This window comes from Anneissia japonica, unplaced genomic scaffold (genome assembly GCF_011630105.1).
Source record: "Anneissia japonica isolate Jap-2015-1 unplaced genomic scaffold, ASM1163010v1 scaffold287861_len940595_cov192, whole genome shotgun sequence".
Taxonomy (NCBI): Eukaryota; Metazoa; Echinodermata; class Crinoidea; order Comatulida; family Comatulidae; genus Anneissia; species Anneissia japonica.
In genome coordinates, this window is record NW_022733264.1 from 821,293 (window position 1) to 838,948 (window position 17,656).

The following is a 17,656-nucleotide window of genomic DNA, read 5'->3' on the forward strand; positions in this document are numbered from 1 at the left end:
TTTTATCAAAGGTAAATTTAGCTGGGGCCTAGTAGTCTACTACTATTGCGGTAGACCACGCTACTGCACTGTCGGTTGGTTGGTACTACCTGGTCGCCTATATATCAATGGCAGAAGATAGCTAGGCTACTGTAGGTTGTGGAAACTTTACGAATGTCAATTTTTTTACGAATACCCCTTAGTACTAGAGGTTCGTAAATACTTTTGACGTTATTAAACAAGCCTTTCCACCGTGTGACGTCGACGGCCTCGAAGCTGGCTGGCTGTTTATCTGGCTCTAACTTGGCATCGAATGCAACTCTAGGAAAATCGTATCATATTTTAAGATTTAGATAAGTGGCTTACTGTAACTTCAACGTGAACCAGGCTACTGTGTATAATAAATCTTTTTATCACTTAACTGTCATTGATTGTTTACACAGTGTAATTAAGGTCACACATTGTGCAAAAAATTCTAAAGCTACGTTCCAACGATCACTCCTATCTGATGCAAGTAAATGATAAATCTAGTCAAGGTCGCATCAAATTTTATCGTATGTCTACACGAGAGTTATAGCGGATAGTTATAGCGCTTATACACTGATATAAAAAAGTTGAAGATTAAAATTATTTCTATTGATCTCATGATGATGTTTCAATAAAACAAAGACAAAACAGTAATTAGATTAGGCGAGGACCTGCCTGGGATAGGCCTGCTTTGATTTGCGTAGGCAGTAGGCCATCTCAACTATCGACAAATAAAAGGCAAAATATGTTTAACACCCAATTTTTTCATCTTCACTTCCGGAAAAGCCTAATAAAACTCTGAGTTTTCTTTTTCTCACCTACCCTACGCCTACCTATTAACATTTAGGAGATTTTCGGCAGCATTTATAACCTGAGCCTCCAAATGTAGTATGCGAGTAAGAACGTTGTTCGTGGTTCTTCTTGCTAGTATGTGTGAATTGCAGTGGCTAAAGATAAGGCTACCATATTAGATTTCAGAATCATGTACGTACAGTATCTCACCGGCGTTCACTGTATCTCGTTCAGCCGTATCTTTAGACACAGAGAATGAACTACCACGGTATTTTGTGGATTTCCCAAAAAAAGACATGAAAATGAAGTTTACAACAAATGGTAATAATATAAATTTGTCCTGTAATGATTTATTTGGATTACTTTGACAATTATGAAGTTAAAAACCATTAAAAAAGGTAATTTTAAAGATGCTTTGGTTGATATCATAAACTAACTAGGCCTAGAATTGCCTCGAAAACGAGACCGTGGTCAAGCTATAGATGTTATTAATAGAAAGTTCTATCGGATGAGAGCCTTGCCAATCCGGTCATTTGTCGGTGTTAGCTTGCGGGATGAAGCGCTTGTTTTCCATCAGGTGACCCTATTCATACGGTCGGGTCAGCCTCATAACAAGCACTTATTCGATAACTACGATATCACCTGTGTAACTTACACCATCGAAAGTTAAGGGGCTTAAGGGAGATGTACATGTCATGTTTAAAACCAAGTCAGCATTTAAGGAAGACCTTTCTTTATAAAGTTCTGTCTATACTATCAAATTTAATCAAAAAAAGCATCACATAAAATGTGATGGAACAATATCATTAAAATACATCAAACTGCCTTAAAAAATGTGATGTAATTTGATAAAACTAAATTATCAAATCCGATTGGTTGGTGTGATTTGTAGTGTTTGTGTATCGGTCAAAGGTACTTTCTTAAAGCTTTATCTACGCTATCAAATTTTATGTGACAAAAAAATTGGATGTGCTCATATATGGGTACGATGACACCATATCACATATTATCAAATTGTATCAAAAAATGTTGAATGTGTGTGTAACTCTATGTTCCATCACATTTTATGTGACGCTTTTTTGATGAAATTTGAGAGTGTAGACAAAGCTTAAAAATTTGATAGCTTTTGACATCAAAATAAGTTGAACACATTCAACTTTTTTTGTTACAATACACTATCAAATTTTATGTGACCAAAAAATGTGATGTGCCCATATATGGGCACGATGACATCATATTACATAATTTCAAATTGTATCAAAAAAGTTGTACTTTTTTTTATGTCTGTCAAAAAGTTGTCATTTTTTAAAGAAAACACCTTTTGACTAATAAGCAAACACAAATCACATTTTTTAAGGCAGTTTGATGTATTTTGATGATATTGTTCCATCACATTTTATGTGACGCTTTTTTTTATTAAATTGACAGTGTAGAGAGAGTGTTATTCATTAATGTGACAGCATTCTTGTTTTCCATCTGGTCTAGGTTAAAATAATATAACCACCCCACACAAAAACAAATATTTTTCAAGTCTTATCTGAATTTGTAAGAGAAATTATGGGAATAATATACATTGATCAGTTTTGTGGACATATTTTGGTGATATTAATATGCAAAACATTAATATTGGAGTACAAAAAAAAATAAATGGCCCACGGGACATTTTCAACCTGCAAGATGTTATCTGACCCGCTAGAACATGCATAAAATAAGATAATAGTATAAATACTAATAATAGTAAAATTATAAACATCATTTTATACTACATAAACAAACTGGTTTTCACAGGGGAGAGACCATCACACCAAGAGCCTAGCTATTACGACCTCCTCACACGATAACAATCAATCAATCAATTCAATCTACTTCTTCACCCTTGTTATAATATAGTTGAGAACCCCTGTTATAAGCATTGATGTGGAAAACTGCAATAATCTCAGGAAATTGATGGATCGTGCACAGAATGGAAAAAGCAGCAATGCTTACAGGTACTTTTTAGCAGCCCGAGAAAAATCATTTAAGATTTCGCAAATTTGATCAAAATAATAAGACAGTACACAATGGATACACATGTCACTGCAGAATAGATTACAGTCAGATTTTGTGCGAATTCACTCTGAATTTCCACCATCTCTAAAGGGAGCTCTTCACAATCTACTAAATTAAGATGATTCGTCATGCATGATGTATTTATGATCGATTTTTGCAATATTCTAACCAATTGGGTATCAACTTCATCTTTTGAGCTAATGAACGGCATTGTAGAGATTACGGTATCGACCAAATTTAGGTTATCACAGGGAGAAAAATATTATTGTAGTTTTTCATTTTTTGTTCATCCACTATTTAATACAATTCAATTCTTCAATAGATTTTTTTTTTATTTTAAATTTATCTTAATTACATTACAATTAGTAACCCGATGAGAAGTGACAAATATCCATTTTAAGGCATTGGCTGTCAACTCGATACCAGGCTAAGCCAGGGGCATGACCTACTTAGTTGGTATACAGAGGCAGCTAATACTGTATTATATAGATATGTAATCATGAAGCTACCCTACAGGAAATTAATGAGACCTGTCTATGAGCCAATCCCTTCCCCTTGGCTAACCCTGCTTTTCAGTACACATTCTTTTAACTGAGTACATCAAGTAACACTTCTTCATAAAAAATGTAATTAAAAATCATCTTTCCTAATAGAAAGTTGTAATCTGATCATGATGGGAAAGAACATAATCATCTTCACAAATAACAAGGTCTGATAGTTCACTTGAACTTTTAATGACATTCTCCCAATGGTATTATTTACCATAGTGTACAGTATGTGTGAATACCATTAAAATCTGCCTGAATTTGTGTAATATTCAATTTATCATCTATTGACTTTATCCTTAAAAACAAAAATATAATTTAAACTCATTTATTTACATATTCCCAAAGTGATAGAAAGCATAAAGCATACAGACTTTAATAACAACTATAATTATGTTTCTTTTTATCTAAACTAAGTGAATTATTTATTTCAGTGGATTCAAGGTTAACAAAAAAAGAAACCACATCAATTGAGTTGAAAAGCCTGAGAGGAATTACAGGTGAGCACAGATGATTAATAAAATGACCTTGGAGCCATGCGCTTACCAATGGGGGAGGGGTGGGGTAAGTTAGCTACAGTAAAACAATGTGCAACTAAAAGAAATTTTGTCTTGGAAACTATAAAATGATGACTCGTGGGTCACAAATTGACAGGTCCACAATCAGTAGCTGAGTGATGAATGAATACATATCTCTACCTTACAAAAAAAACAAAGAAAAAAACATCACAGATTCATTGTAGCCGATGCTGAGTGAGGCTGGTGAAGTCATCTTGAGAGGGTTAAAATATCAGAATAGGTATTTCAAGGAAGAGAATATCATAGGCTGGTTAAAAAGCAAGTTAAAACCTGAAATTTATTGCGTAACAGTTGGTGTGTTTAATTAATTAGGAGCTTAGAAGAAAGTATCATGACATTTGCAGGAGTTGAACCCAGGATAATAGTTTCAGAGGGCAAGCACCCTGAACACCAGGCTATATATACACTGAAGTAATTTCAATAAAGTTCTCAGACACATGACTTACTGACATGTTTAAAATACTTCTTATTAACGTTTCTACTTGTTTATATTTTATAGAAATGTTACAATGTGACTTTGGTAAAGGATTCAGAGATGATCTGTTAGGAAATTGAAAAGAGCAAATGTTAATGTCTTTTGATTCAGACCATCTGTATTATATTTCACATTAATACTATGATTCAACAGAAACTGTAGAAGATCTACACAATCAATTTGCATTCAATCATTTTAATTTTGATATTCTACATCTTTTGATAAGTTACAAGGTACAAGACACCTACGAGACTGAAGTAATAGAATAAATTATGACAGACTCAAGGTTTAATAACAATAATAAATGTTATAGAAAACATGTACTTCAAATATTCTGGGTGACTTCCATAGGAAAAATGGCATTAAATTATACTAATGGAAAGTTTCTAAAAAATATTGCAGGGGTACCAAGTCTTCCGGAACTCTCGGTAGTCTCCCAGAACTCGGGTCGGTCTCCCGAAAGCAAGCAACAACTCCCTGAAATTAACCCATATCCTGCAAATTCATAATATGCGCACGTTTTCACTGCTTTATTATCAGTTGTCTCACAGAAGCCATTTCCAATGTGCAGCAAAATAAAATTAAATGTTACAAAAGCTCATTAACCAGATCATTTCCATTTCCGGCCATCTAGAGCTGCCATAATCATAAATTTCCTTACCAGTTTTCTGTAGTATAGGCAAAGTTATGACTGTAAAGAAACAACTCCTCATAAGCCATCTCAAATTCCGCAGAAAAGATACTAATATATTTTCGTAATTCAACCCAAAACTAACAGGGCCAAATATTTGAAAACAAATATTTTGTAAATTGTTTGCAATATCTATATAGTTTATAACCACCAATAAACCATTTCAACATAATTTATCCAACCTCTAGTTTTTGAGTTACACGTTTTGTAGAGTAAAATCTGTAGATTTTTTAAAGTGCTAATGGTTAAGAGATAGGGCGATTTTCACGGCAGTGCGTTTGCAGTAAAGTAGACCAAACAAATTGATAAAAAAGATACAAAAGTCTCGCTCTATGCATTTTTTAAAAATCTATACCTTGTCAACCTGTACTTTTGCAAATTAGTTAAATGATATATCAATGTCCAAAGGCCTAAGTTTCTTCAAATTCTATATGCAATGCTAATACCCCGCTCTTCACAATTAGCTTTACAACCAAAAAATACCTACAATAATACATGTTATTTTTTCCCAAGTTGTTAAACACATCAAAATACAATTGAAGGCTGTTTCATTAGACTGCAAATTCTATGCACATTCTATTTGTGATTAGGCTAATACCTGTACTATCAAGGAATTTTTGTAATCAATATTTAAAAACTGATGTTTACTCACCAGTTTTTACGAATAAAAGTCAATTAGTCTGCTTCCTACACCTACAAAAAAGTATAATACTCCCGCTGTCATTTACAAAACCTGTGGAATGTGTCAGATTTTTTCCGGAATCATTCAAGCATATAAAAAAATTATGGTGAAGTAAAACTGGGTCACCTGCAGGAAACATGATCCCTGCACAAAAAGTCAAAATTCCTTCATACTCTTAATAGGAATCCAAGTACATATAAAACTGATGCTGCACACGTCCCTGCGCCATCATAAGCCCTGACCTGGACCACCCCCACCCCCCACCCAAAAAAATTTAAGAGTATCATTTTTTGCCATCTAGAATAGAAGTGCCATAGGCATCAATTTATCCATCACAGTTACATCTTTCCCAACAAACCTCCCAAAATTACTACAATATATTTATTGTATTTATCTTGAATTTTTCAAGTTTTAAATCATATTAAGGGTCGGTCACAATTACCAACATTTTCACAAGTGTACAAACAGTTCTTTTTCGGTACCCCTCCCTCCCATCTGAAAGTGTACAAAAAAGTTCATTTTTGCAAAAACATTGTAAATTTTTTTGGGAAGTCAACTAAAGCAATGTACTTGGTTGCTTAAAAATGAATATTTATATCCATGGTTACATTATAATTTTACCATTAATTTACATTGCATGTTATTTTGAATCAACATTTTTATGCATGTGTACAAATTTGTTTACCCCCTCCATCCCATCGCACTGTAATGAAATGTTGATAATGTTGAATGACCCCTTACAAGATAGTAAGATCCAGATATTATTAATTTCATTTAAATTTAAGTTGAATATATGCAGAGGAGAACTCGGTTATATTGGGGTTATAAAGATTACATACTGTAAGTGATAATTTTAAATTAGAATAATACAGTACAAATTTTAAAATAACTTTGAAGATACTACTTAAAAAATATATTTAGTATTATAATATAATAATAATATCAAAAATAGTTTACAAAAATAATAATATAACTTTATGTAGGCCATTCATATGTGCAAAAATTAATATTAATTGGAAAGAAATGTTGAGAACAAAAGTACAACATTAATAATATAAATTAAAATTTCTTTATTGATATAATATTATTATAAACATTATCATAAAATGAAGATTTATATTATAATCGGGATTCTTTATGAATATGAATTAGTATTGAAAGCTGACATTAGTGTTGATTGTAATAACACAATTTTGAATGGCGTATCTCCGTGACAAACGGAAGGATGCTATTAATAGCTAAACCACAGGGTGACCTTATAATGGGGTCTCTAGGGTTTACCTGCCATTAACACACAAACTTTTAGCAAGTCGTTCCTAACCTTGAAAGAATGTTACGTTATTCGGCATTATGGAGTAATTATATATTAATAGAAACAGCTTCAAATAAAGCCACAATGGCCTTCAGCAGAGACACTTACTCCAATGTTTCACTTTCATCTTTAGACAAAGCTAGAATGTAGTCCAAATAAAGGACTAGAACCCTAGAAGTTATGTGTCTCACAAACCAACTATTCTTGCACCTGTTAGGTCTAACTTGAAGTGGGAACATATGATTTAACTGATGGAGCATAATATGATAATTCGCAGGTCAATGCGTAAACTGCATATTTTTCTGTTCATTTCACTTGCCACTGATTCATCTTAAACAATGAATCACTGCATTTTTCTTTCATGTCATCACTCATTTTTCTTCTTTCTTCTTATTTTCATATATTAGTTTTGTATTGATTCATAATAGTTCTTGATTTTACAGATTTTTTACTATGACAATCCTTCAATTAATTACCCAATCAACTAAAAAAATTCTGCAAAGAATATCAGCAATGTGTTATTTTGCATTGTTATTTCAACTGGAGTAAAATTTTTTTTTTGAATCTAATAATATATTAAAAAGATAATATAGGCTAATTATAATATAATATATAACATCTTTTGTATTTTGAAACAGAAACCTTCTTAACTGTACAAGTGTTTTTAACGTCAGGCTCTGAAGTAAAGAATTTATTTGATAAGTTGTACAACTGATTTTTTGAAACACAAAAAGGGTGTTTGTTTGATGAAAAACTTGGGAACAATTAATGATACACAATTTTGAATTAAAAACTGGGGAGGGGAAAGAAGGGTGTAACCACCCTTCTTTCCACCTTTTTAAATATTTATTAAAAATCTGTATATTAATTTTTTTTCTATGTTATTACACCATATTTTATGCCTTAGAAAAATCAGTTGTACAACAATTCAAAAATTGTTGTTCATCTAGAGCCTGACTTTAAAAAGGCTGCTTTAAGTTTAAAAGAATGCATTGAAATATTATTTATTGCAAAAAGTACAAATGAAATATGGACAACAATTAAAAACAACTCACAGTCAAAACATGTTTACTAAATTGAGTAATTCAATTAACCATCTAAATCAACTGGTAGTTTTGTTAAATTAGTCCCTTTTTCTTTTATAGATTGATCGGGAAGAAAAATTGAGTTATTGATTGACTCGCTATAATCTAGAGTATATTCGTTTGTGACCCTTAGTCAACGCCCTATTAAACTTGACCTTTTAATATGAAACTTTCCAAGTCTACCTTGCCAAAAATAAACAAGTCTTAATTAATATAAAATTTATTAAATTAGTTCAGAATTACTAACCTGTTATGAAATAGCAATAGCCTTAGTAGCTCCATGCCAGAAGTTAAAAGCCTTTTAATTTTATTATTTAAGTTGGTATGGTATTTTCAATTTTTCACAGCAATGGGTATGCTTTTCAAGCCAAAAATAAATCAAATTTTTTAAATAAAATGAAAATTATTGGCTGGTGGCAGGATTCGTTAAACAAAAGATAACAGCTTCCGCTTTTAAAGTAAGCTATCATAACTCAAACACAAAGAAAAATCTATGGTTTATCAATAGTCTACTGTTTCGTTTGTCTCAAAATCTACTGTCTACTACCACTAACAGTAGTCTAGCTCTATCAACATTAAGTATTGCTATCTACTTAAAATAGCTGCCATGCAACTACTTACAGTAGTAATTTTAAAACTTATTATGAGTCTACTCTTTGTTATGTCTATTGAGTTACTAAAAACATGTAGCATACAAAATCTATCAAGATCTACTTAGGACCAGACAGTAAATGATGACAGCACTACAACAAAATTATTTAAATGTCTATCTTCAGACTCAGACACAGCACCTGATCAATTAGTCTTATCCAGGTAGAAACAGCCAAGGTCAGCTCAGACCTTGTAATTTAAGGCTAGCGATCGCCTTCGTGCACCGTCGCGCACCTAATCTGCTATCGAAGGGTGTGAAAAATAACTCGCCTTTTTACATTTCAAAATAACTCAGCTCTGTGTCAGCTCTCGAAATGCTGACGCAATTTTTGCTGACCACGGCCACCATTTATCAATGTAAAAGATGCTAGGCCTAGGCTGAAAAATGTCTTTATACCGATATCATGGGTCATTATACTTCTCTATTTACAATGTACGAACTTCTACAAACCGAACAAACAGTTAATAAACAATGATTTCCGAACAAAATAACACAATAATCACATTGCTGTCTAAGAATAAACAACTAAGGTAGGCCTAGCACAACACCCTATGAATGAACTGTTGGTACTGCTTTCTCAGTCCCAATAGCATACTGCCAGAGATTATCTATTGATTTAAAACGACACCAATAAACGTAAAAATGATTTGATAAAGTGAAAATGAAGCCTTCCATTGTTTAATACAGTGCATTATCACGCCTTAAAAATCGATTGGAATCAACTTGAATGAAGACGGAACTTGAAGCAAGTTTCTACGATGGCTGACTCTTTTTTAGTACTGTAGACGTTTATTCAGATTTGGATGTTGTTAGATTCATCAGTATAATAAATTGCAAATACATAGCTTCACTTATTCTTCAAACAAAACACTTTTCAGAAACATGTTGCTAATTTAATTACAGAGGAAATTTGTAGAGAATAAAATTTTAATTTGTTAGATTTACTTAGATTTGATTTAAATTAGGCAATACACTGATTTCGTTCTATCAGCAAGCTGCCACGCAATGAAACTTTCTTGTGTCATCACAGCAAAACACATGTTTGCACATGACCCCACGAAAAGAATTAACCAATTTAGGAGGCGAGGTGTTTAGGAGGCGCGACCTGATGTCTGATGTTTACAACAACCGACCAGCAAGTGGCATCATGACTACGAAGAATGTGTGTTGGGTTTAGGAGTAAAATATCAGACCGAAAATGCACATAAAAACAATATAAAAGCATTCATTTTATTGGTAATTAAATTTGCTGTACAGTACAGCAAAACAACAGGTACAGTACTTTATACTGTACAGGTATATAGGCCTATGTTAACTTTTCGTAGGCTAGTCATACCAAACTCACGAGACTCTTGCTAGCTAGGCCTATGCCTATATATACAGCGGCTAGGCCCTAGCTGGCCTACAACAAGCTTGTTCGGAAAGTGTTCATATATATGTTACACTAACCAAATTTTTCGGAAATCCGAACATCGTAACCGGTCCCAAGCCTCCACCCTCCATTTTATCCTTGTCCCACGCTGACTGACAGTGTCAATAGAGAAAATAGAAACTTTGGTAGTTTAATGTCATTTTAAGAACCTACTTAGTATACAGTATTGGGGAGGGATACCAAATCATAATAGCGTAAAGAAACTTATCTAAATAAACTGAAACAACAAAAAAAACTTATCTATATCAAATTACTAATCTAATGTGTATGTTCAATGGGATTCCAACTAACTTTAAAAATTAATACATAGCTGTTGCACCAATATACTTAGCCTGGGTTCCAGGCCCTAATTTTAGGTTACTCACTCTTTATTGCACTTAATGCGCGCCATACCTAATTTAATTGGCGTCCCATACTCGATTTCTTTTTTTTTCGAATTAGGGCCTGGGCAAACGATTCATGTGTACGATTTCCCACATCAAATTTGATGTGGGATATCGTATGCATGACTGATTTTGTAAATCACGCGATTGGCTAACTTCATGCATATTAATCAATCTTGGTAAATTTTCAAAATTGAAGATGCGGATGTCTCAAACCTGTCTCAACTAGAACAAGCTAACCAGCTCCCTTTTGGCTACCTACTTGAATTAAAACAGTTAGTTAGTTCTGGCCTGCTGAGAACGACATGGACTGATAACCGTAGGCTATACTTAGGAACCTTGCTCACCGCTAGCTGCTACACAGATTTAGGCCTTTAGGGTAAAATATTGTTAAAAAGGTAGGCCTCTATAAGTAAGAACTTAAAAATAGGCCAAAGCCTCGTCTACTATTTGTATGGTATGCCATCTAGTTTAAGCTTAATTGTTTTTGCCATTGCCAAAATTAGTCTTACTAGCCAGGTCTATTCTAAATATTTTAGGCCCGTTTTATTAGGGAGGACTATTTAAATTTAGTCATGCCTAGTCGACGCGAGTGACTCAGTTTCGTGGCTCCAAAAATATAAACATTTGATTGGTTGAAATTCTTTATTTCGGTCCGCTCAATTATCCAAATATGGAATATAAGATTACATCATCCTTTTGGCATCCTGGTGCCTGCTTTCAGTGTTTTACAAGTTGCTTATTCCGTCTCAAAATTAACTTTCTTGTTGGTGGTGCTGTCCAGAATGAGAAAAATAATAAAAAATAAGAGACTTGTGGCAAGTCTACAATATACTGTACTGTGCAATACAGCCAATAAGCCTATTCTTATGATCCTCTCCAGATAAATTTGTTTTCTATTCCAACAGTAAGGATTTTTTTTATCTTCAATTCAAATTATCACATTTGGAAAAAGCATTTCCATTTGAAACTTCAAGGGTGGGCTAGAATGTCATATGCGGCGTGTATCAATATCAAGCACTTAATCTAAACTTAAACTTTATGCCAGTCTAGAAAAGTTAAAACATGTAAACATTTACATACTATACACCTTTACACATGAACAAGTGTACACCTGACCAATGTATGCTGTATAAACTATTGCACATGTACACATGTGAACACTACATACCTGTACACAATACCAATACACACACACACACACACACACTACTGTATGGCACCTAGGGGTTTCACCACCCTCAAAAACAAAAAACTTGTGGACCTCTAGTCCACACATTTTCCTAGGCCAGTTTTGGTGTTATGCCAAAACACTGGAAAATGAAAAGGTAGGCCAATGTTTCAAAGCTAATATAAAATAATGTATCCTTGCTACGATGGAAAATCCAACCAAGCAGGCTGTACAGTACTTAATTTGAAGTGAAGTACAAATTATGTACAAATATTTATTTAAATGAAGTCATGCAAATTAATATGGTAATTTCTAATTACCATATCCTAGGTTGTTAGGCTAATTTATTCAGGGTCAAGTATAGACATGCTTTGTCTAAATGTGACGCATGGATGAGCATGTGTCAACAGTTAATACGTGTTACAGGGAATCTGCATGCACTTGTGTCATCATCACCATACTGTACAAGGGATGAGTACACCTAATCTAATTTCACGTACCTGTGGGTTTGAGTAAAATCGTGGGATCGGGGAAGCGGTGTTCGGTGTTCTTGCCCTGCTACCTGTGCTGCCTGATGGTGAGGCTATGGACCTTGTCGGTGTTGCAGAACGAACAGATCTCTGCAAGGAACATAAAGACTATACATTACTGACTGAAAAACAGCTTAGCTCCGATAATGAGGTGACGATATTTAAATACAGCCGTATGGATGGTATGGTGGAATACTTACATTTGACCGGACAGCCTGTTACTAAATTCCAACAAATTATATTTCATATCAGAGTTGAAATATGCCAAATGGTTTTCATATGAAAGTGTTCTGGCTGATAATACTTCAGCTAACTAATGATATTTCGTGATGGGCCAAATGACAGAAACATAAGGTTCTTAGTAAAAGATTGTTTGGATGTTTAACAAAAATGGAAACTACAATGTATTTTCCCATAATGAGATTAATTCTTAGACATTAAGGAACCATAATGTTGATCTAGCATCAAACAAAATGGCTTAAAACAAATAAACCCTCATTTTATATTCACTTTAGAAACATGTAATTGAAGTATAACTTTCTTTATAAGAGAATTGAGTGTCAGAATTGTTATTTATGTACAGTTTAAGCTTGTTATATTCACAGAATCATCTAAATAGTGAATTATGTATGATTTAAACTTATATTTAAAATATAGGCAATTGTTTAATCTTTTTGAATCTCCTTGATTAAAACAAATGCAATTTTTTAAAGTTAAAAAGAAGTAATAAAACTATTCTCACTCAATGCTATATTGCTGGTTGTATAAAGAATACAATGTTGCTAGTTTAAACAGTTCACAGTGATCAAGCTGATAATAGCTTTGTATTCATTTAATTGTGAAGAAGAAATTAAGTTTTCTAATTTTAAGGTTTCATGGCAGGTAGGTATCAAAAAAAATTTTTTTAAGTAATTTTCTGAAATTCAACATGTGCAAGCAAACAGACTAAAAATAAAACATTACTTTTTGTTAAAGATGTACTACTACAGAAATATACAGGAAAATACCTAAAAAATTAATTTTCCACAGCTAATTTAAAAGGATCAAATAAATGATAAGCTTCCACCAAGAAACAGATAAAAAAAAATAGTTTTCACTGATTTACAGAAATTTTACTACAAAAATCCTTAACTGACTTGGTAATTTAAGGATTTTGTAGTAAAATGACTGTAAATCGGTAAAAACACTTTTTTTCTTTCTGTTCTTAGATGGCAGCTAATAGATGAGCTATTCAAAACTTTATTTGAATTTTTGAGGTATTGGCCTGTCTTTTGACTAATAGTACATCTTTAAAATCATTATCCGCAAGTGGTGGGTTCGGAAAACAATTATCTTATGTTCAAATTATTCGGTGAGATATTTGTAATAGCATGTTACTATTTTGAAGACAGGATGCCTTTTTGGCATTTTGCACACTGTCTTATAAGAACAATTACAAAATTCCAATATAAGTGCAGTCTGTCACAATTTGACAACTATTTTGAAGTATGTACAGTAGGTATAGTCAGAGTACCACAGCAATGAATGACTTCATAGGCTTTCTGAAATAGGCATTTTAAAATCTAATATTTTACCATTAAAATGTACTAAAAACACAAAAGCTCGCATTATATTAGTTATCGAACACACATTTAATCATCAATTAAAATTTACAAAGAAAAAGTAAGCAACATCTTAATAATTACATTAGAAATTAGGATCAATGGTTTGTCAGTGATGAAAATGGCGCCTGGTTGTATGCTTTTTGCAACAATAGCAATGGAGTAGTATCACGCGGTATCATGACGTAACACTGTAGTACTCTATACACAGAATAGTTTTTACACTGGGTTCTGAAAACTGAATCGATGGATTGTGTGCCCACGAAAGTGTAGGAAAGTTATCTAATCTACATGTACATATGGCTACTTGCATCATTATGTCATGCTGCCTGTTTTAATGGAGTATCCCAGTTGGCACCGCAAACTATAATTTAGATTGTATTGCTACTTGCATCCCTCTGATTCGTGGAGACAATATAGAACAAATTGAAAATACCTTACCGGTACGGTCAAAAACATACAAATAGATCTTTAAAGCTATTGGGATTTCATTCAAATATTGCTGACACATTTTTATGTTTTGATTTTGATTTCTGACATGGGCAAAACTATTAGGATATCAGATGAAATAATTGATCTATAGCAGACAGTACCCATAGGAATAAGATCGACATTTTGACCTAACAATATTATGGAGCTCTCATTTTTATTATTAAAGATAATTATTAATGATAAATATTTATTAGCTAAAAGGTAAAACAAATTTAATGTATTTACCATCTATAAACAAGTCTAGAAAAACAAGTCTAAAAGCACCTTATTACATGGTATTTTAAAATATGCCAAACGATGAAAACCAACCAATAAGTAGCAGTAGTGACAGTGACAGCATGGGGTTAGGAGAAATTTATTCCCTGTTAAACAATCATGGACTACCTCTTCCTTCGTCTGCTGACGCCACATCCAGACCATCATACTAACAAAACGTTATGCCTATCCAAACAATGTTATTGTGATTGCCAATCACTAATATTGTGGTCTAAAAGCATAAAAACAGATGTATCCAAGTTGTACTCATTAAAGTTTTATGAACAAATGCTTTAAGTATTCAAAATCATTTTATCAGAAAGAAATGTTTTAATGAAGCTACAATTATATGAATAGATTATGTATAAACCATTTTAATCAAGGATGTACTACAAGAAAAGAAATTATGTTATTTGTTTTTCTACGATACATATTTACAAATGCTTTTAATGAATGTCAACCACAATTATTGAGTATCATACTAGGCACTGTCCCATGAGAATTGGAACACATTAATGTTTAAGTTGTGGATATAGTATATTTACATTACGATAGTAAAGTGTTGATACTACAGTTGGATAACAATCAAAAAGAAACTAAATAGTGTGTGTACAGTATGAGTACGTTACTGATCTTTGAAGGACGCGGGTTAGAAGACATGGCTGCACGTGATGTTGGCACATCCAACACCATTCTGAAATAATTAGTTATGAGTTGCTAACTTCTTAATAATGTTTGTTTTTTAGCTAATATTTAATACTTAAAATGTTTTCTTTTCTCTTTACATCATAAGACTGCAATTAAAAATTTAACAATAAAATAAATTGTCCTGTACCACATTTCCCTGTTATTATAGCAACACGTAGTGCTTATAATTTCATGAGTTTTTATCTCTAGAAAATCCTAGGATTGTTCTCATTGCTACAACAAACATGATAACATTGCAAGTCACAAATTACTGCCTCTATCATACTTCATCCATATGGTTAAAAGACATACTGCTATAACAACTACTGATAACAATAAAAAACATACTGAAAAAATGTCATGTAGGACTTCTAAAACACACCTTTTTAATAGAGATACATAGTGCCTTTGATTTTAAAATTTAGATTAATAATTAGCATATTATACATTATTAATTTCTACTTTTTGTGATTATTTTTAATAGTTTTCTTTGTCGCATTATTCACCCAATACATAATAAATTTGAAGTTTGGGGTTTACAAATTGATGTAAAAAGGAAGCTTTCAAATTTAAATAGAATGAAAAATAATTAGTGTTACTACTGTATGTGTACATTTCTGAAAAAACATAAAAAATTGCAAAAAAAAACAAAACTACTGGCTATTGCTATTCTTTAACAAACATTCAGATATTCCAACCATGTTTTCATCAGTACCTGATCTGCCTATTATTAACTACAACAATAATAATTAAGGCCATTACACATACAAATATGAATTTGTTTTTCATTATCAGTGCTTAGAAAAATTCTGCTTTGCACTTTATGAATACACAAAGGGCACACTACAGACAGTCTTGCCAACAAACCAATTATTTAATTGTTATTATTGACACTACATCCAGATATACTGAGACAGATGGGAAATCAGTGAATTTTACTACTAAAATGAGTCGAATGTTCACAGGAATACAGCTAGGAAAATTTTTAAAAATAATAAATCATTGTATATAAAAATAATGAAAGGTAAAGGTAGGAGAATAACTTGAAGCGTGCTGAATTGCATATGGTTGTGGTTCGTGACTACTGTAACAGCGCCGTAGAGAGGTGATTAGTAGCATCACATTCACGTTATTACACAATACAATGAACTCCCTGACTCCTCCGAAAGATGTAATGGGTTCTTTAGAGTGCACACGAGTCAGAAGTGTACACCGGACCTCCGGTTTAAGTCCTTGAACGAGAAGACTTGGTTTGACCCCGGGAAAGTAGCAGCTCGAACAAGCGCTGATGTTACTGTTGTAGTTATCAGCGTCCTGTAAATCTTGGGCAGTGCACTCGTCCAATAGTGCCAATTTTAAAATCATAACTACTGTAGGCCTACTAATACTAAATCCATTGTTGTTATCATCAGTATTATTAGATTGGATCCAGACTCATTGTGACCCATTAGAGATCAGTGAAATTCACTGAATGTGCAAAATATATAAACTATTAATTAATCGGAAAAATTTTTAATTCAGGACAGATACATACAAACACATGTAGTTAGATAATTTGCAAAAAATTGTCAGAGAGTAGGAAAACATCAAAATGTGGATGTCTTAAATGTCAATAAGACATTCCTATATAAGTAATGTCAACATGCCAATCCTATTCAATAATGTTGCACACTACACAGAATCCAAGATGAATATATAAATATGAAATTTCTCCAGATATAATTGTATAGTTTAGACCAAGATCTCAAATGGGAGAGCAATACCCAATCCATATGTAATAAAGCGAATCGTAAACTATTTATTCTTTGGTCACTAAAACGTGCCGGTTTTAGCCAAGATGAATTAGTTGAAATTTACAAGAGCTATGTCCGCCCAGTGTTAGAATATGCTGCACCATTATGGCATCATGGTCTTACTGTAAAACTTACCAAAATGATTGAAAGAATCCAGATCAGAGTGTGCCGATGCATACTACAAAGTGATTATACTTCATATGATTCGGCCATATCTGTTCTGAGTCTCGAGAGGCTCTCCACCCGTAGAGACACTCTCTGTAACCGCTTTGCTATCAAATCATCTGAATCTGATCTTTTTAAATCCTGGTTTACAAAATCCTGTAATACTCACAATATGTCAAAACGCAATAACTTTGCATACAAGGAATATAAGTGTAAAACAGAGAGGTTCTACTCCAGCCCTGTGCCATCTATGGTCAGGATCCTCAATAAAAATAAATAA

The 17,656-nt window shown here is 32.9% G+C and overlaps 1 protein-coding gene across 2 annotated transcripts in view; it reads right to left on the reverse strand.

The window, feature by feature from the left end:
* The window catches only part of LOC117116157, a 58,899-nt gene that overhangs the window by 16,146 nt on the left and 25,097 nt on the right, over nt 1-17,656 (reverse strand). For both annotated transcript variants that reach the window (XM_033260152.1, XM_033260153.1), the window contains exon 3: nt 12,354-12,473. In XM_033260152.1, coding sequence (XP_033116043.1) covers nt 12,354-12,473 — 120 coding nt within the window. The remainder of the gene's footprint in view (nt 1-12,353; nt 12,474-17,656) is intronic.